General features: G+C 55.2%; 3 protein-coding genes across 4 annotated transcripts in view; all 3 read left to right on the top strand.

Annotated features, from left to right (window-relative positions):
- MYO1F (myosin IF) overlaps positions 1-6274 on the top strand; it is a 34689-nt gene extending 28415 nt beyond the window's left edge. Inside the window, exons 20-28 of the mRNA XM_008151447.3 lie at positions 1142-1256; positions 1351-1520; positions 2567-2712; positions 3090-3236; positions 3417-3565; positions 3948-4031; positions 4636-4831; positions 4916-5085; positions 5738-6274. Of these exons, the coding sequence (XP_008149669.1) occupies positions 1142-1256; positions 1351-1520; positions 2567-2712; positions 3090-3236; positions 3417-3565; positions 3948-4031; positions 4636-4831; positions 4916-5085; positions 5738-5814 (1254 nt within the window). The 3' untranslated portion in view covers positions 5815-6274. The remainder of the gene's footprint in view (positions 1-1141; positions 1257-1350; positions 1521-2566; positions 2713-3089; positions 3237-3416; positions 3566-3947; positions 4032-4635; positions 4832-4915; positions 5086-5737) is intronic.
- Positions 6275-10080: 3806 nt separating this feature from the next.
- Positions 10081-13524, top strand: ZNF414 (zinc finger protein 414). 2 transcript variants are annotated; one of them, XM_054716791.1, is made up of 7 exons: positions 10081-10188; positions 10868-10952; positions 11482-11589; positions 11687-11792; positions 12274-12611; positions 12691-12741; positions 13150-13524. In XM_054716791.1, the coding sequence occupies exons 1-7, from the start codon at positions 10186-10188 to the stop codon at positions 13368-13370; spliced, it is 912 nt and encodes a 303-aa protein (XP_054572766.1). In that variant the 5' UTR covers positions 10081-10185; the 3' UTR covers positions 13371-13524. The 2 variants fall into 2 exon arrangements, with proteins under 2 accessions (XP_054572766.1, XP_008149771.3); XM_008151549.3 differs by having other exon boundaries at positions 10868-11177.
- A 5446-nt stretch (positions 13525-18970) lies between these two features.
- Positions 18971-24206, top strand: PRAM1 (PML-RARA regulated adaptor molecule 1). Its single transcript, XM_008151446.3, has 10 exons — positions 18971-18993; positions 20443-21673; positions 21760-21826; positions 21907-21980; positions 23112-23169; positions 23268-23376; positions 23521-23683; positions 23768-23801; positions 23892-23926; positions 24055-24206. The coding sequence occupies exons 1-10, from the start codon at positions 18991-18993 to the stop codon at positions 24090-24092; spliced, it is 1812 nt and encodes a 603-aa protein (XP_008149668.2). The 5' UTR covers positions 18971-18990; the 3' UTR covers positions 24093-24206.

Raw genomic sequence — 24206 nt, 5'->3', positions numbered from 1 at the left:
CAGGAAATCCTGGAGTTTCTGGGAGACATCAACCACCTTGGTCAGCAAAGTGGGTAGCCAGGCTTTGAGCAGTGATGGGTATTTGTGTATTGAGAAATCTTTCTGAGTGAAGGGTTATTTTTATAAAGTCCAATTTCATTTTCAGTATTTCCCATCTTCGCTGATGCCAATGCTATCTCTTTTATCACTAAATGTATGTTTGAATTAGGATGTTTCCCAACCATCTGTCCTATTCCAATTGATTGTTCTAGCCCTTGACCAGCACCCCTCTGTTTTTATTACTATTGACTCATGACTCTTCATATCCAGGGGGTTCCTCTCCTTGATATGCTTACCTGTTATTATTATTTTTAAAAAAAGATATCTTTCATGGCATTTCCACTATGCTTTGGTCAAATATAGTTTATTTTCTAAGCACTCTCTGGTCAAATATAGTTTATTTTCTAAGCACCAAGACCCTTAAAACTCAAAAGTCTGGCCCCGACCAGGTGGTTCAGTTGGTTGGAGGCCAGGGTGCATACGGGAGGCAACCAATTGATGTTTCTCTCTCACATGACGTTTCTCTCTTTCTCTGTCTCTTCTTCTCTCTCTAAAAATCAATAAACATAGCCTCAGATGAGGATGAAAAAAAAAAAACACACCTCAAAAGTCTGCTTTCTGCAAAAGATTTCTATCCCGGACCACCATGTATGGCTGTGCAGGTTGTACACTACATAACCACATAGTCGCCTGTCATTAGATGTTCATGTTTACAGTATCTTGTTCTTGTAAAATGCACGTTGATTCACATTTCTAACACCTCTGAAGTTGGGGTGCACCTCACATGAAAGGCATAACAGAGCTTAATTAGCAGTGTGGGATAACATGATGTTATACCATTTCTGGCAAAACCACACAGCTATAATAGGCAGAGCTGGGATTTGAACCCAACCAGGCAAGCCAGTTATAATGTAATGCAGGGGCTTGCGCCACATATTGGGAGGGAATGCTGGGTCACTTCATTTGGAGGAAGAAAATGTTGACCATAGTGTGAGAGCAGGTGCCCCTGAGCAAGAGCATGTGGGTGGGGTGGGCTCAAGAGAAACTGGAGACTGTGGCCCTGGGGAGACACTGGGACCCACCACCCCTCCATCCCGCCCAGCTCTTTCTTCTAGAAGAGATGCGAGAGCGCAAGTTTGATGGCTTTGCCCGCACCATCCAGAAGGCCTGGCGGCGCCATGTGGCAATCCGGAAGTACGAGGAGATGCGAGAGGAGGGTAAGAGGCTGCAGGTGGGAGGCAGAGGGTGCAAACAGATGGACCTGGAAGAGCCAGGCCACAACCTCTGCCCCCACACCCTGTGTCCCCACAGCTTCCAACATCCTGCTGAACAAGAAGGAGCGGAGACGAAATAGCATCAATCGGAACTTTGTTGGAGACTACTTGGGGCTGGAGGAGCGGCCAGAGCTGCGTCAGTTCCTGGGCAAGAGGGAGCGTGTGGACTTCGCTGACTCGGTCACCAAGTACGACCGCCGCTTCAAGGTGAGGCACCAGCAAGTGGGTATGTCCAGAACCCTGGCTCCAGCCTGGCACCCCCATCAGAGGTACACCCTCACCTGGCCGGGACACACCTGCCCACAGGTATATGCTCAACTAACAGAGATACATCTATCCATCAAATATGCCCTTATGTAGTCCAAACACACCTATCCATCAGAAGTGAAGGTGACAGGTAGGGCCTTCACCTTCACCTGGCCAGATACATCTGTCCACAATTACACACTCACCTTACCCAGAAGCCCTGACCACAGGACCATTCTCACTTATCCTGGAAACATCTATCCATTAGGTACACTCAGTCTAAATAGACCTGTCAATTAGACACACCTTCACCTAGTCTAACACCTGTGCACAGCTACTCTTACCTGACCTGGGTACACATGTCCAGCAAGTACACCTTTACCTATCCTGTACCTTTTCAGACACCCCCTTCTAGCCAATATAGCCTTACTTAACCTCTTATCTATACTAATAAAAGGGTAATATGCTAATTAGACCGGGAGACCTTCCAGGAGACCTTCTGGATGTCCTTCCGGACAAAGCCATGATGGCGGGGGCCGAGGCAGAGGCGGTTAGGGGCGATCAGGCCAGCAGGGGAGGGCAGTTGGGGGTGATCGGGCTGGCGGGGGAGGGCAGTTGGGGGCGAGCAGGCCAGCAAGAGGGCAGTTGGGGGCGAGCAGACTGACAGCGGGGGGGGGGGAAGTTGGGGGCGAGCAGGCAGGCAGGCTGGTGAGCGGTTAGGAGCTAGCGGTCCCAGATTGCGAGAGGGATGTCCGACTGCCAGTTTAGGCCCGATCCCTGTGGGGTCCCAGATTGGAGAGGGTGCAGGCCGGGCTGAGGGACCCCCCTCCCCTGCACAGATTTCATGCACCAGGCCACTAGTTTATTATATAACCACTCATATACCTTCACATGAAGGGACACCTTCACCTGACCTACTAGCACCACCCCTCTGCCTGGAATTGACTCCCATGCCCCAGGCTCCTGCCGTCTGGTACTGCATCCTCTCTGGTACTGCATCCTCACAGCCCATCAAGAGGGACTTGATCCTGACGCCCAGGTGTGTGTATGTGATTGGGCGGGAGAAGGTGAAGAAGGGACCCGAGAAGGGCCAGGTGCGTGAGGTCCTGAAGAAGAAGCTGGAGATCCAGACCCTGCGGGGAGTTTCCCTCAGGTGAGGCCAGGAGCCCACCTACCCCACAGTCACTCTCTGGTCATCCTCAGCTGTCCTCATACTTGTTACCCCATCTGTAACCCTGGCCGTTTTACCTGCTGCTACACATATAACCCTCTCTTGGCCCCACCTGTCACCTTCACCAGCCCCCACATTCATGATCCTGGTTTGCCCATTGCAATGTCCCCTCACCTGACTCCTTACCTGGCCCTTCTCTATTACCACCTTCGCCCGCTCCCTGCCACTTCTCCCGTTTCCCCCACCTGTTAACTCCTCACTTGCCTCTAACCTGACCCTACCCGGTTGCATCTCACATGTCACTCCTTCTCCACCCTCACCCATCACTATCACCCGCCTTTCCTCCTGCCCCTCCCCAGCACGCGGCAAGACGACTTCTTCATCCTCCAAGAAGAAGCGGCCGACAGCTTCCTGGAAAGCATCTTCAAGACGGAGTTTGTCAGCCTCCTGTGCAAGCGCTTCGAGGAGACAACACGGAGACCCCTGCCCCTCACCTTCAGCGACACGTATGGGCCTCCCCATCACCACCACCACCCTCGCGCTAGTCTAGGCACAGCACCCCTCTCCCATTCACGGACCAGCTGAACGGCTCCGCCACCCACCGGTGCCCGGCCGGGCCAGGATGGGGTGGGGAGGTCCTCCTACTTGGGAGGCGGTGCCCATACAGCTTCCTCCTCTCCCCACAGACTACAGTTCCGGGTGAAGAAGGAGGGCTGGGGCGGAGGTGGCACCCGCAGCGTCACTTTCTCGCGTGGCTCCGGCGACGTGGCGGTGCTCAAAGCTAGCAGCCGAGCCCTCACAGTCACCGTGGGTGATGGGCTACCCAAAAGCTCCAGTGAGTCTGCGCAGAAGCGGGGGGCGTGGCCAAAATGGCGAGGCCAGCAAGGGACCAATCAAGGCTGAAAGGGCGGAGCCAGTGAGGCTGCCAAGTGTGAGGGAGGGCCATGGAGGAGAGGGTCTAGAAAGACTTAGAGACCAATGATTGGGCGAGAGGTGAGGAGTGGGCGTGGCCAAAGAGGCAGCCTGTGAGCGCGCTAAAGGATGGGGGCGAGCCCTGGAATGGGTGGGTCCTGGAGAAGAGGGACCAATCACTGTGCGGAGCTCCGGAGTGGGCTCTGGGCAGAGCCAGAATAGACGGGGCTTGTGGGCGGGGCCAGGAGCCTGGTCTAGTCTGGCCACCACTCAAATCCCTACATCCTTTCCCCTGTCCTTTTCAGAACCTACACGAAAAGGAATGTCCCAGGGAAAACCTCGAAGATCGGCCCAGGCCCCTTCTCGGGCAGCCCCCGGACACCCCAGGGGTGAGGAGATGCCCCCACTAAGTGTCCTCCCTTCTTGTGGACTCCATAACCTGCGCCATACTTCCTGTCAGCGATATCTAACAAGCAGAGAGGATCACTCTCTAGTTCTCTATCCAGAACTCTCCATAGCTCCCCATCTCCCACATAATAAAGGCTAAGCTTAGTTTGGTATTCAAAGCCCTTCAGAACCTGACACCTGCTATAACCACTGACCTCTTCTCTCCTCTCATCTTACACTCCTGTCATGCAAGCTACCCCTTATTTTTACCAACTTACCAAATTTGCTCTTACCTCCAGGCCTTTGCTGGAGCTGTTTGCTCTGCCTGTCTCCCAAATTCCCACTACACTTGAGTTCCTATTCATCTTCCAAGACCCACCCCAAAAAGCCCTCCTGCAAGGGGGGGGGGAGGGGGGGGCACAGCCTTACCCCTGCAGAACCTCTCTCTGGCCCCACCTGGCCCCTGGGTCCCTCCCTCTGGCCCAGTCACCATACCGGATTGAGTGTGGCTGCCTCCTCCCTCAGACTGGGAACTTGGAGTCAAATCCTTCCCAAATACTCCTAACAGCATCCTAATAAATGCCTTCATCCTTGTTCCCACCACAGGTCTGGACCGAAATGGGGTACCCCCCTCTGCCAGAGGAGGCCCTCTGCCCCTGGAGATCACATCTAGAGGGGGCTCTCAGCGGCCTCCCCGAGGCCCTCCACTCTCAGCCCAGAGGGCCAGCAGACGCCCCCAGGCACGGCCCCCCTCTGAGCGCAACACAGAATTCCTCAATGTGCCTGATGAGGGTGTAGCCGGGTAGGTGGGGTGGGAGGGCAGCCCCAAGAGGTAAGAAGGCAGGGGAGTATCTAGGGCTGTGACAGACACCCCCTGTGCCCACAGCATGCAGAGGAAGCGCAGCGTGGGGCAGCGACCAGTGCCTGGTGTGGGCCGACCCAAGCCCCAGCCACGGATACATGGCCCGCGGTGCCGGGCACTGTATCAGTATGTGGGCCAAGACGTGGATGAGCTGAGCTTCAACGTGAATGAGGTCATCGAGATCCTCATGGAAGGTATGTGTGCTGGGACAGAGGTGGAAGGGGTCAGAACCCTGACACAGCCAGGCAACCCCCATTACTGCATATCCATCCAATGGGAGAACAGAGGGGGCCAGCTAGCTCCCAGGCCCAGCTAGAGTTTGTCTTCTTCTGAGCCAGTGGCTGCATAAGCCAGAGGCCTTGGGTGGAGTTCACTGCATCACATGTAGTAGTATCCCAGCCTCATTTTGTTTCCCATCAAACATAGGGCCAGCAGAACCTCAGAGACCCCTTGTTGAGTAGGAAATGGGCCATGTCTGGATGGCCCAGGCCACCTCCTAACTCACTAGTAAGCCCCTGGGCTGCCCCCCAGAGGGGGCTGGGACTCAAGAGCACCCTCTGTAAGTGGATGGGGAAGCCCCATTGAGGTCATTCTTGGGTCCACCCATAGAGGCTATGGGGAGGGGCCTGTGGGAAGAGTACAAGTGAATGTTCTAGAAAATGATGAAATGTGAGCCAGTGACAAGGAAAAATCCTGTATGTGTCCCTCCCTCCCTCCCTTCCATCACTCTCTTTTCAGCCTCTGCCTTTTGCCGGGCCAGTGGAAATGAGTGAGACAGACTGAGCCAACATGCAGGTTTCCTCTGGGGTGGGCTGATGGTGCCTCATACTTTCTTCTATCCCACAGATTCCTCAGGCTGGTGGAAAGGCCGGCTGCATGGCCAGGAGGGCCTCTTCCCTGGGAACTATGTGGAGAAGATCTGAGTGGGGGGCCCAGGATTCTGTCCTTCTGCCTGCCAGGGAGCCAGGCCCTGCTGGCAGGGGGTCTCATGTCTCTTAGCTGCATTAGCCAGAAGGTCCAGTCCTGTGGCCTCCAGCCCAGCCCAGGCTCTGGGTGGGTCTGAGGGTCATCACTGCAGCCACCTCTGGGCCCTGGCCTCCCCTGTGTCACACCTGTTTCCTAGTGTGTCACATAGGACTAACAGCAGAGCCTACCTCCCAGCTGCCTTGTGAGTATGAAATGAGTCGTATCCTAGCAGCAAAGCATGGGGAAAAGTGGGGAGGCCTTCACAGTGTGACCTCCCTCCTTCCCCACTGAGGCAATAAATGTTTGCCGGATAGAAGTATAAACAGACTGAGCGCCAACCTTCTTAGAAACCTGTGACATAGGAGCAGCAAACGCACCATTTTACAGGTGCAAACATGAAGGCTCAGAGGTTAAGTCACCTGCCCAAGATTCCACAGAGCCAAGCCTTAAAAAGTTTGAGCTTGTCCACTTGCCAGCTGCCAAAAGTTGTATCCCAGCTTTCCTTCAAAAAATGGTCTGGTTGGTTCTGTCGGATCTGAATCTGCAGTCCCCAAACCCATCTAGGACCTGACTGGACCCTGAGGAAGGAAAGAGGCCCCACACAGCCCTCCACAGTTCACCCTGGGCACCCCTGGTCCCTACCCCCTACCCCATGTGTGTGCCTTCTTAGCCCTCATTTGCCGGGGGGTCTGGAAGGTTCTGACATTCCAGGGCCCTGACTTTCTGCACTTACGGTCTCAGGTGAAGGGGTCATCTGGCAACTGGTCTCCCCAGCTGTCTGCAAACCCATGCTGAAATCTGAGCCTTTGAGATCCTTACAGGGGCAGCTGGAACCAGCTGGGAGTTCTGCCATGGTCTCAGCATCCTGGCTTTCTAGACAGATACCTCCTCTGTGCTCAGCCCCTCAATGAGCAGCCGGTCTGGGAGACTGGTGGGGTCAGGACTGAGCCAGAGAAGGGACAGGGGCTGATGGCCAGCTGAGCCTTTTGCAGGGTCTGCACCCTCTCTCTTCTGCACCTACCTGGGGAAGCTGAGTGTGGCTGAGGGAAAAAAAAATCCCAAAGTTGCCCCCAATTGCCCTCCCCTGCTGGCCCAGTCACCCCTAACTTCCCTCCCTTGCCAGCCTGATTGCCCCTAACTGCTCTCCCCTGCCGGCCTGGTCACCCCTAACTGCCCTCCCCTGCAGGCCTGGTTGCCCCTCACTGTCCTCCCCTGCCGACCTGGTCGCCCCTAACTGCCCTCCCTTGCCAGCCTGGTCACCCCTAACTGCCCTCCCTTGCCAGCCTAGTCACCCCTAACTGCCCTCCCCTGCAGGCCTGATCACCCCTAACTACCCTCCCCTGCTGGCCTGGTCACCCCTAACTGCCCTCCCTTACAGGCCTGGTCACCCCTAACTGCCCTCCCTTGCCAGACTGGTTGCCTCTAACTGCCCTCCCCTGTAGGCCTGGTCCCTCCCAACTGGTCCCTCCCTGTAGGCCTGGTCCCTCCCTTGCAGGCCTGGTCCCCCCCAACTGCCCTCCCCTGCAGGCCTGGTCCCTCCCAACTGCCCTCCTCTGATGGCCATCTTGTGGTGGCCATCTTGTGTCCACATGGGGGTGGCCATCTTTGACCACAGGGGGTGGCCATCTTGTGTGTTAGAGTGACAGTCAATTTGCATATTACATCTTTATTATATAGGATTGTTATACAAAAGCTTTCAGCCAGTCCCTTGAAAGTCCCTGGTTCCTTCCATCTCTGATTTTCTCACTCTGCCCAACTACTACGTGTGCGTCTCTTGCTGCAAGACTTACATGTGAGAACAGACAGAGGACAACCCACATGAGCCACCAACTTGATCAGCTGGGCATTTCCTGGTGGAGGAAATCAGGGCTTCCTTTCCCTTCTCTGCCCTCAAATTCACCCTGTGGCCTGCCTCCCAACACTTTTGGAGTACAGCCCTGTGGCCCCACTACCATCGTGGCGGGCACCACATAGGTAGGAAGTAGCATCTTCTGGATAGGATGGGTGAATGAGGTTTGGGTGTGGAGCTGAGTATGGAAAAGGGAGTGGAGTTAACGTATTGTAATAGACAGCTTCTCACATCTAGGTTACAGTATCTGCAAACCTGTCAGTTTGACCCCACCCACACAGCCCACATCCTGTTGACTCTTTTATTTTTATTTTATTTTTTTAATAAAACTTCTTAAGTTCAGGCCCACCTTTCCCTTCCTTAGATCCCTGTCCTTTCTGAGGCCTCACCCCACCCTTCCCCATATTGCACCAATCTTCCCTGCTCACACACACCTCTCCACCCTGCATCAAAATGACCTGTTTTCTTTAAGTTTTTAACTGTATTAAAGATAATCAAAAGATAAGTTTTTAAATTCAAACTTCACAAAGGTGTGAAAAATCTGTCTCTCTCTCCCTCAAAAATCCCTGTTCCCCTCCCCAATTTTTAATGTCTCCTTCTGATGGTATTCTCTGTATGTAAGAGCACACAGGTGCCGGTGTGGGTCAGGTGGTTGGAGAGTCATCCACTACACCAAAAGGTCTTGGGTTCAATTCCCAGTCCAGGCACATACTTAGGTTTCGGGTTCAGCCCTCAGCCCCATCGTTGGGGCACGTGCGGGAGACAACCAATCGATGTTTCTCTCTCTCTCCCTCCCCCCCTCTCTAAAAAAGTCAGTGAACATGGCCTCGGGTGAGAATGAAAAAAAAAAAAAGCACACAGGTACATCTTATGTACACAGATGGGATTACATTGCACACAGTCTACACTTGCCTTGAACTCAGACACCTCATGAATGGTTAAATAATGTATTAAAGAGCTCTGATATCAAAAACACTTCACTGTCCCCCAGTAGCCCATCTCCCAAAGGACAGGCAGGGATTAGATGGTGTACCCCTCCCTGCTGAAAATTCATCAGTGTCTAGAATAGAAACCAGTTCACAAAGCCCTGCATGACCCTCTCTGCGCCAAGTTCACTTCCTGTCTTCCACATCCCGCCTCCACTCTGCTGGAGCGCACTGATGTCGCTGTTCCCTGAAAAAGACAAGTCTGTCCCTCCCCATCTCAGGACATTTGTACCAGCTACCTACCCACTTTTCCCAGCGTGCCCTGGCCCCAGGACCTTCCACTGGCTCACTCCTTCCTATCAGGCAACAGCTCAGAAGTCCCCTCACGGAAAGGCTTCCCTGACCCATCACTGTCACATCCTTCTGTTTGTTTGTTTGTTTGTTTTTGGTAGCCCTTAATATAACCTAAGATCATTTTCTGCATTTGTTGTTGTCTGTTTTCCCATTTAAAAATGTGAGCGGCTTCTGAGGTCAGGGACGTCTGTCGGCACTGCTCGTTTCTGAGTCCCCAGAGCCCAGCCCACAGTAGGTTGGACAGGTGACTCAGTCTGTGCTGCTACACTCAGTGCCATCCTCCTGGAAACACACCTCTCCTGACCGTTAGCTTGCTTCCCACCCTGAGCTGTCACAACGGACCCCCTCCAACCTCAGAACTAGGTGCACTGAAAATGTTTACTACTGCCCTGGCCAGGGAGCTCAGTTGGTTGGAGTATGGACCCTATACTTCCAGGTTGAGGGTTCCATCCTAGGGGCACATTCAAGGGTCAACCAGTGAATCATGGATTGGTGGAACAACGGGTGGATGTCTCTCTCTCTCTTCCTCTAAAATCAATCAATAAAAATTTAAAAATGTTTTTATTGATTTGATAGAGAGGAAAGGAGAGGGGGAGAGAGAGATATCGATGTGAGAGAAACTTTGTCTCCTGTAGGCACCCCCACGGGGGATCAAACCTACAACCTAGGCACGTGCCCTGACCCGGAATCAAACCAGTGTGACCTTTCATGGGACGACGCTCAACCAACTGAGCACACCGGCCAGGGCAATAAATAAAATTTTAAAAAAATGTTGACGACTATTGCCAACTTCCTTCAAAGAGGGTGCCCAGTCAACACAACCTCTTCAAAAAGGAGAAGCGTTGTTTATCGCCATTCGAGGGCTGGTGATGATACGGAATGGGATGGAGATACCCATTTTACAGACGAGTACACAGGCCAGGAAAGGTTTGAATCCTGGATCTCAGCGCACTGACCGTTAACATTGCCCTCAGTTTGCAAATCCGCTCCGGGGCTGTTCTGTGGTCCGAGAGGACCCAGATCGCAGGCCCCGCCCCTTCACGGAGCGCCCTGCCCAGGTCCCGCCCATGCTCTCGCGAGAGCTGGGAGGCGGATAATGGCGCCGACGTTAGCGTGAGCTCGCGGCCGCCCAGGGAGTCGCCGCAGCCTCAGCCGGAGCCGCAGGAGCTGCGGGAACAAAAGGCCTAGCCGGGCCAAGGATGGTGAGCGCGGCGCCGGAGACGCGGGTGCGGCGAGCAGCGGGGACTGGAGGGGAGTGGTCCTGTCGCGCACACACCCTCCGGCCAACCCCGCCCCCACATCCGGGTTCTCTCCCTGTCACTAGTCATTTGGCTATCACCCTACCCTCTACTTCCGGACCTGGTTTCGACTGGGCCACCCCCACTGAGCTCGGGCTCCGCCCCGGTCTTTATGCTACCGGCCCCCAACACCTCCAAGTTCACCTGCACAGCTCCAGTGCGGAGGGTGTGTGTGTATATATTTATATCTACGTCCTCAAACAATCCACGTGGCCACGTCCGGCCTCACCAGCATCTTCCTAACTCCACTCTGTTCAGAGCCTCGCCTTCATAGCCTTTGTCCCGCCTACTCCCTCTAGGCCACGTAGGGGGCCTCCCATCTTCCTAAGTTGGGGAGGAGGGCATGCTGCTTTATTTGAGCAATTCCTGACAGATGTCCACTTCTGCTTTTGGAACACTTCCCAGCTAGCTCCCTGCCCTCCCTTGTGGTAACTCCTTAGGATGGAGCTGACTGGCTCTTGTCTCGGGAGCATTCGCTGCTTCAGGAATGCACAACGGTCTTTGTGGGGAGGGAGGGTTCCCCTGGCTGGCCCCAGCCGACCCTGGGCCCAGAGGGGTTCTCCCCACTTTTTTTTTCCACCAGGAGGAGGAACCCTCTGTGCCCAGCCCGGACATGCTGATCAATGCAGAGCCCAGCTCCAGTGAGACTGACAAGGAAGTGTCCCCAGGTGTGGCTGCTGCAGCCACCTCCTTCTCCATGGGGGAGGAGTCAGGTCCTGACCAGACAGCCACACCCCCATTGTGGGATCGTGGAGGGTCTGGAGGGGCCCAGCAGGGTGCCTCCTCAGCCCCAGACACTGGCCAGCCTGGCCCTGGACCTAGCCTTGGCCCAACCAGCACAGTCTCTGGGACCAGTGAGGACCTGCGGCCTCCCAGGCGACGCCCACCACCAGGTGACCTGTGATAGGGCCTAATATGGGGTCACAGGCCCTGGAACAACAGGAGTGAGGGAAACAGAGTATTTCCATACTTGGTGATATCACTGAGTGTGTGCCAGGCTGTGGCTGCTGTGATGAGCCAGGTCAACTCAGCCCCTGCCCTCTGGCAGCTCAGTCCAATGGAGGCGGTAGATGGTAAAGACCCCAGTAGGAAACCATAGGGTAACACCTGCCTGGTATATGCATGCCTCTCTGGGCAGAGCCCTGGACAGCATGGGGGAGGGGAGGGATGGGTGACCTTGCTGTGTACATCCTACAGGAAAGCAGATACCCTGCTCCAGCCTTGGCTGCTGCCTCAGTTTCCCAAGCGTTCGTGACTTGGCACAGCATCTGCGTACCCACTGCCCACCCACACAGTCTCTGGAAGGTAGGGTCAGAGTAGGTGGTGGGAGGCAGGCAGAGTTCCCAGGCTGACCCTTGGCCACCCCACTCCACTCCTCTGTCCTCCACCCCTGCCTTGCCAGGCAAGCTCTTCCGCTGTTCCGCCCTGAACTGCACCGAGACCTTCCCCAGCATGCAGGACCTGGTGGCACACGGCAAGCTGCACTACAAACCCAATCGCTACTTCAAGTGAGACCCTGACCACCCCAACCTCCTTTGGTCCTTGGTGACCAGGCCCTAGGCAGCTCCTGCTCCTGGTGTGGTAGCCAATACCTGGGGTTCAAGCCTTTCTACTTCCCAGTCAGGGGGTGAATGGGGAGGGGCCTGGGTCTGAAAGTGGGTGTGGCCTCGTGACCTTTCCAAGAGAGACTGGTACCTGGAGCAAGTCCCGGGAGGGGTGGGGCTCATGTGGGTGTGGTTCCTCCCAGTCTCTCCTTACCTTCTAAGAGGAAAGCTGATCACCTAAGTCAAGATTGAGACCTCTTCGTTTTCCCAGGGCTCGGACCTGGAGGGGTCCGCAAGGGTCGCGGTCAGAGTAGGGGGCACTGAGGACAAGCTCCTACCCCGCAGATGGGGAATCTGTGATTTGGGTCGGCCCCCTTACCACGCCCTCGATAGGCCCCTTCTTGGTCCCCCAGGAGACCCAGCCCAGTCCTGTGTTCGTCCTCAGGTGTGAGAACTGCCTCTTGCGCTTCCGCACGCACCGCTCCCTCTTCAAGCATCTGCATGTTTGCGCTGAGCATGCGCAGAGCCCAGCCCCGCCGCCAGCTCCTGCCCTCGACAAGGAGCCATCCACGCTCGAGCGCCCCACGGAGTCTGACCCTGCGCTGGGCTTGCAGTACCCGCTACTCGAGCCCCACACGACCCCCGCCCCTGCCCCCACCGGGCCCTTTCTGCCCTACTTGAACCCCGCGTCCTTTGGCCTAAACCCCGCGCGCCTGCGTCCCTTCCTGGCTGCCACTCCTGGGCTGCCGGCCTCCAGCGCTGCTGTCTGGAAAAAGAGCCAAGGTGAGTGTGGTGGCGGGGCCGCCAGGAGGGTGGGCTGGGTTTGCTCGATTTATGACCTTGACCCGCCTGTTTACCGCAGGTGCCGGTGGCAGTCCTCGAAGACCCCAGGGCGGCTCCGACGCGCCCTCAGGTGCGTGCAGGTGACCACCAGGGCGGGATGGAGGGGGTTTCTGTCCTGCATCCTCCCAGGCCCAGGAGATGCTAGGAGGCAGCAGTGCCAGCCCCGAAATACAGGATTTTGCCTTTAAAATTACTGGCCCACGCGCCTTCATCTGCACCGGCGTTACCGTGTAAAGCTCGCGCTCTGCGGGGATTCCGGGCATGGGAATGGGGGACACACAGAAGTCAAGCTCAGTACCCCCAATTTCAGGGGGCACACACCCGGGGGAAATGGATCAGGCAGGACAGACCCTCGGTACCCGCGAGCCGCGGGGAATGGATAAATGTCTGAAACGCCCTCGCCCATGACCACCGTCCTCGGTGATGGACCAGACCTCTGGGCTGGGGTCGGGACTGACAGGGTCCCGCCTGCCCGCAGGGCACGCGGCCTCAAGCCGCATTTTGTGGGAGCACACGCGTGGTCGCTACTCGTGCATGCAGTGCACCTTCTCCACAGCCTCGCGGCCCACCATGACCCTTCACCTGGAGGACCACCGCTCCATTGCCCCCGGGCAGCCACGCCCCGATTGCCCGGTGGGTAAGGTCGGGGAGCACCAGGGTGGGGAGAGTGGAGGCCCCAGCGGCGAGGGGCAGAGCTGAGGCTCAGCCATTTCCTCCTCTGCCCTACCCAGACCTGGCCCCGTTTGCTCGCTGCTCTAAGAGGGGGAACGTGCAGTTGTCTTGCTCTGAATGCTGAGTAAAGAGTGGGTCATGAGATGTGGGTAGTTTTGTAATTTTAGTGGGGCCTGACATGGATTGGGAGAGGAAATAAAAGAGGCGCAATGAACTGGCCTATGCTGTCTGGGTCGCTTGCCCTCTGATGCACAGCAGCCTGTCCAGCAGTCTTGGGCACCCCCCCATCTTGAGAAGGGCAGGCCTCCTCTCATGCACGACCCACTTATATCCCACCTTCCCTGTTACCTCAACCCTGGGACCAGCTTTCAGCTCCGTACTGCCACTGCCTGCTGTCCTGTCACTTCCGGAAACCGGATGGGATCGAAATTTCCGGGTTTGTTTGTTTATTGTCTTGGGAGTCAGTGGAGAGGACCGGCAGGGAGGCTGGTCCTGAGAAAGTGCTGAGGTTGGCCCAGCTAGAGCCCTCCAGGTCCTTAGGCCAATAATCCACAGGGAGGTGACAGGATAGAGGGCAGTGCCAGAGCTCACAGAGCTGGGCATTCTATTGCAGGCTAGGACTCAGGCCTCATCCTTGTCCTGGGTTTTCCCCCTGCCCCAGCCCTAAGAAGAAGAGTGGGTCAAGGTCAGCCCTGGAGAGCCTGGGTTCCCTTCCCTCCTTATCCCTCCCCATCCTGGTCCTGTTTCCCTTCCTTCATGGGAAGTCAGGCCTGGGCCAGGGTTGGAATTTTGGTGCCACACTGCTGTCTCGGCCCTGCTGTCACTGAATTCTGTGGGCCAAGTCCCAGGTGTTATTGGCAGCCACCACTCAGGCTGGTTCTACTACCTTCCAGCCCCATGGTACTCTGCCCTCTACCCTTCCTGGGGACCAGAAGCAATTCCTCCTGCCCTTCTCTCCACCCCCCACCCCCTGTCTGAATACCCCTGAAAACGGGTCTCTTCTGATTGTGCCTCTCCCCTTCCTATACCCTTCATTGGCTCCCTATAGTTCTGTAGATGAAGATCCTGTTCTAGTAGCTCACAAGGCTCCCATCGTGAACCTTCCCATTCCCTCCCAGGGCCACACAGACCATCTTCTCCCTTCTCCTCCCTGAATACAGACTGCCTGTGAGCAAGCACATGAGTGAACACCTGCAGTCCCCTGCTGAGATGGTTGTTATTCATCACCAGCTGTGGAGTTAGATGGAGTCAGGGAAGCGGCTCCAGGGCCCTCTGAGCTCCCCCTTCTCAGCTAGAAGCCTTATAGCCATGACTGTGTGGCCCTCAGCTTCCCTACATCTCACTTGTTTAGTCTTATGAGTGCCTTGATGCTCATCCCTGGTTCCCTCGTGAGGATTCATAGAGGGACTGAGGAGAGGGGGTGGGGACTTGGGAAATGTTTGCAAGTGATTCACATCTCCAGCCGCCAAGCCCATGGCTACCTCAACCTTTGCAAGAGCCTGGGGAGGAGGTGGGGCAGGGTCAAGAGGCCCATTTTACAGATAGAGAAGGTGAAGGTGGGTGGGTGGGTAAGCTCACTGACTCTCTAGCCAGGCCCAGTTTCAAGTCACTCGCTGATTCTGCACCCTCCTTGGAGCTGGGCACAGTTACCACCAGGCAGCAGGGTCCACATTCCCAAAGCCCTAGTCCCAGGCTTTCCCGTATCTCCAGGGACAGGACTTAGTGATTCTGGTTCCCCAGGACCCCCGGGTACCAGCCCCCCTAGCTTTCCTTCCCCATCAAGTCCCTCATTTAGCCATCCCCAATTCCAGTCTGTCAGGACTTTTCCAGAGAGACCAAGAGCCAATATCTTGGTCCAGTCCCCCCAACACCCACCATACCCAGCCCATCACCCATATAGATGCAGCCACCCCTCCCATGAGAACTAAGGGCCCAGAGCTACTACTGCCCCTTTGGAGGCAGTGGGAACTCTGCCCTGAGGCTGAGAGAGCCGGGTCAGCACTTGGCCTGGGCACCCTGACCACTCCAAAACCGACTTCCTCCCTCATCCCTTCCAACTCATATACGATCTTTTGTCTGCTCACTTGAAAAGTATCACTGCTCCCAGTGTCCCTTCTAGGCTGCTGCAGCCCCTGCCCTCCTGGCTAACCTATGACCCCACAGAAGGTCCCCCTACCCCACCTCAACTCCAGGATGCCTGAAAGCTGTCCTCTTAGGCCCAGGCACGTCCAGCACGGCACCCAGGAGTATCAGTCTGAGGGAGAATGAGGAGGCCAGCACTCGCCTTGTACAGCTGCCCCCACGTAGGCAGGTGGGCTAGAGACTGCAGGTTCATGTTGAACAGGCTGAGCCACTCCAAGTGTCCATCCACCGCCTGGCAGTTGTCCAGCACCAGTTCGGTTGCTGGTGTTGCTGGTAGATGTCCCCTCGGCTGGGAAAGGGGAGGTAAGATTCCTGACCTGGGCTGAGCACCCCCGTCCAGGGCTCCTGACTCCTTGTGGCCTCAGGATCCACCACCCACGTGCTCAGTCCTCTAGGTCAGTGGTCGGCAAACTCATTAGTCAGCAGAGCCAAATATCAACAGTACAACGATTGAAATTTCTTTTGAGAGCCGAAAATCGACTTCTGCGCATGGGCCACGAAGTTTCAATCGCGCTGTACGTGCATGCCCGCACGTGGTATTTTGTGGAAGAGCCATACTCAAGGAGCCAAAGAGCCGCATGTGGCTCGCGAGCCGCAGTTTGCCGACCACTGCTCTAGGTGGCTGCACCAGCTGCCAACCCTCAACCACCCACCACCCACCACCCACCCACATTAGGGAAGGCAGGTACACTGCTCCTGGCTCTTGCACAAGAACTGGGTGCACCAGCTTCGATTCCCCATGCACGCTCAGAACCCCAGCTCACCTCCCTGGCCCTCACACTTGCCTGACGAACCCCCACCAACACCAATTTCCCAAGGCAGACGCTGGATCAGGCTCACTTCTGGCTTTTGGCTCCCCAGCTCCAACTGTAGCTGCAGGTCCATGTTCAAGGCTTCGTGCCTCCAGAAAGTGCCAAACATACAAAGAGGACTGGGGGTCATGTGCCCTCTGGGGACTGTGCCAGGGGCCTGTGGGCTCTCCCCACAGGGACTCAGCCAGGGAGGGACCCTCTAGAATTCTGTGCTGAAAGTGTCCACACACCCAGGAGTCTTCCCGGAGCCTGGGGAGTCACTGGCTGTCACTCATTAAATTCTTCAGCTTACCTTATATGCTCTCAGCCAGTCATCCCTGTTCTTTCATTCATCCTTTCCCTCTCTCACCAAACCTGTGAGGTGGTGGCTGGTCCTGGAGACCCAGAGAGCACCCAAATCTCATCATCCCTGGCTTCCTGTGACCCCTGTTCAGAGGGGGACCCACATCTGGAAATGTGACTAAGAATGCATGTCCCTGTGCAGAGACAGGGATTCACAGACCAAGTTCCAGAATCCTCAGGCTGTACTCTTAAAGCAGACATACAAACAGGCAGTCATTTCCAGATGTGCTGCCTGTGGCCTTCATGGCAGGGCAGGCAAAAGAAGGGCTCCGGCTGGGAATGCAAGTCCTCAAGACAGAAAGAGCCTCCTTCCCTGTCTCAACTAAATCTTTCTGGATCCTTTGGAAATGTCTAGGATCACCTGCCAGGTGTGATCTGTAAACTAGCAGCATGGGCCTTACCTGGGATGTTGCGGATACTGAGGCCTCACCACTGACTGGAAGCAGACAGACCCTGCATTTTAATAATGGGGACAGATGGGCAGGTGACTGATGGGCACCGGTGTTTCTCAATTAGCTGCACATTAGAATCACTCAGCAAGTGTCTAGGTGTGGCCACACCCAAACCAATTATGTCAATTTCTGGGTGCTTTTATGTCTTTGTGAATTCCTCAAACAACCCCAATGCATGGCCAAACAGAACCAGGGCTCTGCACTCTCCCAATGAACTGACCTCCAGGGGACCTTATCTGGCTGGGCCCCCCATCCTAACTGCACTGGTCTTGCCCACCACCATCTTCCTTGGCCTCCAAGCTGTCTTGATTTTCTTCCCATCCTCTGTCCACTGGGAACCTGGGGTGTCCTCAGACTCCCTCCCCAGGGCCAAAGCCTTGGATACTACTACCCACCTTCAAATCTGCCATCTCAGTGGGCCATCCATGGCCCCATGTAACATGTGCCCCTGCAACAAGGAAGTCTTGCTCAAAACTGGGAATTGGACCACAGAGAAGTCTTAACATGAGGAAGGCAGGTGAGGTAATGAGCAAAAAGGCTTCACCTGCCCTAGCTGATTTGGCTCAGTGGATAGAGGGGTTCTGGGTTCGATTCCTGTCAAGGGCACATGCCTTGGTTGTGGGCTTGATCCCCAGTAGGGGGCATGCAGGAGGCAACCGATTAATGATTCTCTCTCATCATTGATGTTTCTTTCTCTCTCCCTTCCTCTCTGAAATCAATAAAAATATTATTTACTTTTTAAAAAGATATTTTATTGATCTTTTACAGAGAGGAAGGGAGAGGGATAGAGAGTTAGAAACATCGATGAGAGAGAAACATCAATCAGCTGCCACCTACACACCTCTCACCGGGGATGTGCCCGCAACCAAGGTACATGCCCTTAACAGGAATCGAACCTGGGACCCTTTAGTTCACAGGCCGACGCTCTATCCACTGAGCCAAACCTGTTAGGGCTAAATATATATATATATATATTTTAAAAAGGCCTCATGCCAAAACTGGTTTGGCTCAATGGATAGAGCATCGGCCCGCGGACTGAAAGGTCCCAGGTTTGATTCCAGTCAAGGGCATGTACCTTGGTTGCGGGCACATCCTCAATAGGAGGTGTGCAGGAGGCAACTGATCGATGTTTCTCTCTCATCAATGTTTCTAACTCTCTATCCCTCTCCCTTCCTCTCTAAAAAAATCAATAATATATATATATTTTAAAAAGTCCTCACCCGCCGAAACCTGTTTGGCTCAGTGGATAGAGTGTCGGCCTGCAGACTCAAGGGTCCCAGGTTCGATTCCAGTCAAGGGCATGTGCCTTGGTTGCGGGCACATCCCCAGTAGGGGGTGTGCAAGAGGCAGCTGATCGATGTTTCTCTCTCATCGATGTTTCTAACTCTCTGTCCCTCTCTCTTCCTCTCTGTAAAAAATCAATAAAATATATTTAAAAAAAAAAAAAAAGTCCTCACCCATCACACTCACTGGACTCCTTGGTCTCCCGCCCAGAGCAGACTGTGCCCCCTCTTCACTGAGAACTCCCCTTCTGGAGGCTCTGGCTGAAATTGGCCTTCGCCTGTCTCTGCTGGCAGGAGGTCTGGCACCAATTAGCAGGGCATGTGGTGGGACTGAGGGGGAGAGACACTGCAGAGAGCCAAGAAACTGGTGACTGTGTTGTGAATGTGCTGACCTCCAATGCATGAAGTGCAGAGACAGTAGCAGGCAGGTCAGGAACTCAAGAAGTGCTGGAGAGGAAGGGTCTGGAGACAAGCCCGGCTGTCCCCGCCTCCTTTCCTTCCTCCTCTGCCCTCTCCACCTATGGGGCCTGTGGAGCAAAAGCCACAGTCACTTCCTGAAAGCAACAGCCCCAGTTCAGTTCCCACTCTCACCGTAACCCATCACCTGCCTGCCGCCATGGTAAGTGAGTCCCCAAGCCCTGGGAGAGCCCCCACTGGTTGGAGGCAAGGGGTGCCACGGGTGAGAATTGGGGGGCATATTCCAGGAGTACAGTGGCAGAGAAAAGCCACCTGGGAAACAGTTATGACCAGCACCAAGGCCCAGAGATATGAAGCAGCCAGGACACAGTCCAAGCTCCAAGGGGCCCAGGCTGTGACTACAATTATAGGAGGACTAGTGGGACTGCTCAGACAATTCCCTTCCCTTCGGGTCGGCATGAACAGCAACCTGGTAATGGAGAGGTAGGGTGAGCACACCCAGGGTGAGCACAGGGGTTTCCAGTGGGTGACAAAGTGGGTCAGGCACCCGCTGCTTGCCCCCACCCAGTCACCCAAGGTGTGACCTGGCCCTGTGGGTCACCTGGGAGCCCTTGCTCCAACTCACCAGGTAGAGGCCTTTCACAGAGGCATTTCAAGCCAGAGTAGTGGCCTTTTCTCACATTCTCTGAATAGTAAAGTGAAACAACCAGGGGGAGAGGCCATGCTTTTCTGACCTTCCCTTCCTTCCCCCAATCTCCTTAACCCCAGGTGATTCCAGGTTTCGGGGAGCCTGTGGCAGGGCCGCCTCTGTGGGACTTGTCATTAGAGCAGGCCTGGCCTAGTTTGTGCATCTGTCTGTGTATAACCAATGGTATGGGTGATCAGCACTATACCTAGGACAGACTGTGTGTGCCATAGATGACAGTGCCTGACCGTGCTTGTGCTTGGGGGTGGGGAGGGGGTCTGCCTACCATTTCTCATGGGCATTATTGACTGAGTGTCCCCGGCCATCACTATGGGCATCTGGGACTGAGAAACCCTGCACCACATTTGCCTCCAGGTTCCCAAGTATCTCTGCATCTATCTATGTGAGTCTGTGACCATCAGATTGGATGTGGCTGAGTATATGCCAGACTTTGTGGCCTCTATGTTCTTTATTTCAACAAATATTTACTGAGCACCTACTGTGTGCTAGGCACTGGGAGGACAGCCACAAAATGAGCCAAGTCACTGCATTTAAAAAGCAATAGAAGTACAAAAAACGAAAGAAAAAGGAAAAAATAAATCTAAGTGACATAAATATGATGATACATGGTGGCAGGTAGTAAAAGAAAAATCGTGCAGGTTGGAGACTCAGGGTTAACAGGCTCCCTCTGGCTGCTGTGGGGGTACTAATCAGAGATGGAGGGTGGGCAGGAGTCTAGGGAGGAGGCACTGGGAAGGTGCATCTAATGGGTGACAGTGCTGCAGACAGTGAGAAGTGGTTGGATTCCGGATGTAATTTGCAATTAAAACAGAAGGAACTGGAGACATGGGGGTAAAAGAACAAGGAAGGGGTGTGTGTGTGTCTGTGACCATGTCCATGTTTCTCCATGTTGGTTCTTTACACAACTCCTGTGTGTACCAGACCCTGACTGACTGTGTCCTCTAGGGGAGCCATCAGGACTTCCGGAGCCTTCAAGCAAAGTTCCAGGCCGCTCAGCCTGAGCCCAGTGAACTCCCCCCAAAATCTCCAAAGCCTGAGTTCAAGAAACTCCCCAAAAAGTTTCCACAGCCCGAGTTCACTGATCTGCCCAGGAAGCCCCCACAGCCCGAGTTCACTGATCTGCCCAGGAAGCCCCCACAGCCCGAGTTCACTGATCTGCCCAGGAAGCCCCCACAGCCCAGGTTCACTGATCTGCCCAAGAAGCCCTCCAAACCTGAGTTCAGTGAACTCTACAAGAAGTTCCCACCACTGGAGGCCACTGTGCTCCCCAGGAAGCCCCTGCAGCCTGAGGTCAGTGAGGCCCCTCACAAGGCCTTACAGCTGGAGCCCAGTGCACTTGCCCAGAAGCCCCAGCAGCCTGACCTCAGCAACCCCACCAGGCCTCCCACAGAACCCAAATTCACTACATTCCCCAGAAAGTCCTGGCAGCCTGAGTCCAATGAGGCTATCCTGAAGGCCTCACAGCCCGAGTTCAGTAACTTCCCAAAGAAGCCCCCACACCCTGAGTTCAGAAAGCCCCAGCAGCCTCAGATGCCCCCCTGGAAGCCTGAGACCAGTGAGCCCCACCCCAACTTTTCACAGCCTGACTTCAGTGCCTTTCCAAAAAAGACCCCACCACCTCAGCTGAGTAACCTCCCCAGGACGTCCTCAGAGCCCGAGGTCTGTGTGTTTCCCAAGAGACCCCAGCAGTCTGAATTCAAAGCACTTTCTAAGCCCCCAAAGCCCAAGCTGGACAGCCTCCCCAGGACATCCTCAGAGCCCGAGATCAGCTTATACCCCAGGAAGTTTCCACAATCAGAGGGCCAGGGGACCCCCCGCAAGTTTTCACAGCCTGAAACCAATGCTCTGCCCAAGAAGCCCCGGCAGGCAGTGTTCTTTGGGGATCACTCTAGAAAGCCCCCACTGCCTGGCTCTGTTTCGGAGAGCTCCCTGCCCAAGGCTGTTGCGGGCTCCAGCCCCAGATTCCCACTCAGCCCAGGGTTTGGAGCGAGGCAACAGAAGTCAGGAGTTCTCGTTCATGGTAGAGGGTCAAGGCTGGGCCTCAAACCCGGCCACCCACCACGGCAGAGGCCTCTGCCTCCAGTCAGCAGCCTGGGACCTCCGCCAGCCAAACCCCCGCTGCCCCCGGGCCTCAAGGATGTCCAGAGCTTTCAGAGACCCTCAGCAGCAGTCACAAGTGAGTCGGGACACCCCAGGCTGAAAGGAAGGGGGCAGAGGCTCCCTGGCCGTGCCTGCCTCCTTCCTGCTCTCCTCTTTCCACAGATCTACAGAAGACCTGCTCTTCTGCTGGAATCCACTTCCAGGCCAGACAGCCTAAGGCTATCCTGCAGTGAGTGTGGAGAATAAGGGGATACATACAGGTGCCAGTCATGGGCCTGAAAGAGGCCCTTATCTCAGGTACCCCTGCAGGGACTCAGAGGAGATCTACGAGCTGTACGATGATGTGGAGCTGACAGACTGCAGCCCCAGCCCCAAGGGCAAAGGTTTGTTGGCAGCGGGCTGGACACAGCCAGCCTGGGCACTGGGGACCTATCTGCTGCAAGGGCCTTTTCTGCCATTCTGTTCCCTGACAGCAGGGGAGCAAGCAGAGAGGAGGAGGGGCCTTTCAGAAAGTTCACACCAGTTCCTGATGGGCAGCACAGCATAGTGAAGCCAGCATAGAGGCCAAGAGCCAGTGAACATGATGTAGCCAGGGCAGAGCGGTGGCCCAGGATGGTGAGAGTGGAAGAGTAGGGTAAAAAGCGGCAAGAGGACTTGGCAGTGTATTACACAGGAGCGAGAGGGAGCGAGGGAGCGAGGGAGCTTGCCTTGGGCCTGGTTGTAGAGTGAAACCATCCCTGAACCGGGTAAAAGAAAGGTGTCAGGGTCCCTCATAGATCTGTTGTGTTGGAGGTGCCTGAGGACTTGGGCCTGGACACAGGGTATGTCCCTGACACCTCTCTGAGTGCTCTGGGTTCCAAAGGCCCCTTCTCTCTCCCTTCTTCCAAGTCTGCTCCTGGAGAGCAGGAGGCTAGCCTAGCGGGCCCACACCTCCAGCCCAGCAACAGGTTTAATGCCTTCACCAACACTGAATGAAAACAAAAAGTGCTTCCACATAAGCACTTCACATGTGTGTCACTGAACCTGCACAGACCCCTACCCAAGGCAATGTCATGCCCACTTTACAGATGGGGAAGCTTGAGGATCTGAGGAGTATCTTGTTGCACTTACACAGCCAGTACACACAAGTTCAGTCTCATTATTAGCCAGGCCAGTCGAAGAACTGCAATCCATTGGCCCCTTCTTAGAGGCTTAGTTTGCCTCCAGGAAATGCTTTTGCCTCATTTTTAACCCAAATTTCATAATTCCCACAACCCAATCTGCTCTAGGCACCAGACAGGAAATGGCCTCAAAAGCATACAAATCCTGTCTACCACTTACCATCTGGGTGACCTTAGGCAGGTTACTTTACCTCCCAGAGCCTTGTTTCCTTATCAGCAAGTTGAAAATGACATGAATAAGGGGGAATGTCTTGAAAGCTGACAGAGAGAAGGCTCAACTCAAGATCAAGTGACCAGGGTTAAGAGAGGCCAAGCCAATGGTCCGTCCTAATATGGTGTTCTGACTGCCCCCAGGTGAAGTGCCATCTATCCAGCAACCCCCCAGGAAGCCACCACAAGACCCTGAGCTCAGGTACCACAGGGCAAAGCAGGGAGGGGCCGAGCTCTGGAATAGCTGTGGAAGGGGACCCCTGAGGTGCTCATAAGCACCTAATTCCTTGAGGGACTCAGGAAAGAAAAGCCTCCTCAGCCACAGCAGTTGCTGCCTGTGGACCCTAAGGCCCTGAAGAAAATCCGGAAGGCTGAGAAAGCTGAGAGGGAATTCCGGAAGAAGTTCAAGGTGTGGCAAGAGCCCTGGGAGGGCTGGGGTCAGTCCTGTTGCCCAAGGCCCCTGGGGTTGGTGGGGGAGTGTGTGTGTGTGTGTAGGGGGGTGGGGAGCGGGGGGCGATCAGCACAGCCAAAGCTCTAACATGCCCCTCCCCAGTTTGAGGGGGAGATTGTGATTCAGACAAAGATGATGATTGACCCCAATGCCAAGACACGGCGTGGGGGTGGGAAGCACCTGGGGATCCGGCGTGGGGAGATCCTGGAGGTGATCGAGTTCACCAACAAGGAAGAGATGCTGTGCCGGGATACCAAGGGCAAGTGTGAGTAAGCTGGGCTGGTAGCCCTGGGGAGACAGGCCCTACACTGCCAGACCAATAATTCACCCATCCCTGCTCTTTCTGCAGATGGCTACGTGCCCAGAATTGCATTGCTGCCCTTGTGAGTGCTGCTGTGATTGGGGGTGGGGTGGGTGTTGATGGGCCCAGGGGTGACCTCTGCCTCTGCTAACCCAACTGTACTCTCCACCAGGGAAACGGAGGTGTATGACGACGTTGGCTTCTGGGGTATGTAGATGTTCAAGTCGGGTTGGGGGGGGGGGGGCACAGCATCTTAGGAAGGGGTAAGCCCCCACCCTACTTCCCCAGGAGATGCTTATGAGGAGGGGTCACTGGAAGTCACCCTTCCTCTGTAGACCCTCTAGAAAGCCAAGCATTCCCGAGAGGACAATAAAGCCTGCAGGTGTGGGGACCCAGGACAACCACCAACCCAAAAATCCTGGATCCCAGCTTAGAGGCCACAGAACTGCCAAGAATCATTCCTGACCACATACATGGACCACATAAA

This window comes from Eptesicus fuscus, chromosome 6 (assembly GCF_027574615.1).
Source record: "Eptesicus fuscus isolate TK198812 chromosome 6, DD_ASM_mEF_20220401, whole genome shotgun sequence".
In the NCBI taxonomy this organism is placed as follows: Eukaryota; Metazoa; Chordata; class Mammalia; order Chiroptera; family Vespertilionidae; genus Eptesicus; species Eptesicus fuscus.
This window is presented reverse-complemented; position numbering and strand designations above follow the sequence as displayed.

Excerpts from the sequence above, each read along its gene's own strand:
- PRAM1 (XM_008151446.3), top strand. Across the intron at positions 21,674-21,759 it reads ACCCTCAGCAGCAGTCACAA|ATCTACAGAAGACCTGCTCT; the intron begins GTGAGTCGGGAC and ends CTCTTTCCACAG. Across the intron at positions 23,170-23,267 it reads CCACAAGACCCTGAGCTCAG|GAAAGAAAAGCCTCCTCAGC; the intron begins GTACCACAGGGC and ends TGAGGGACTCAG.
- ZNF414 (XM_008151549.3), top strand. Across the intron at positions 11,178-11,481 it reads CAGGCGACGCCCACCACCAG|GAAAGCAGATACCCTGCTCC; the intron begins GTGACCTGTGAT and ends TACATCCTACAG. Across the intron at positions 11,793-12,273 it reads AAACCCAATCGCTACTTCAA|GTGTGAGAACTGCCTCTTGC; the intron begins GTGAGACCCTGA and ends GTTCGTCCTCAG.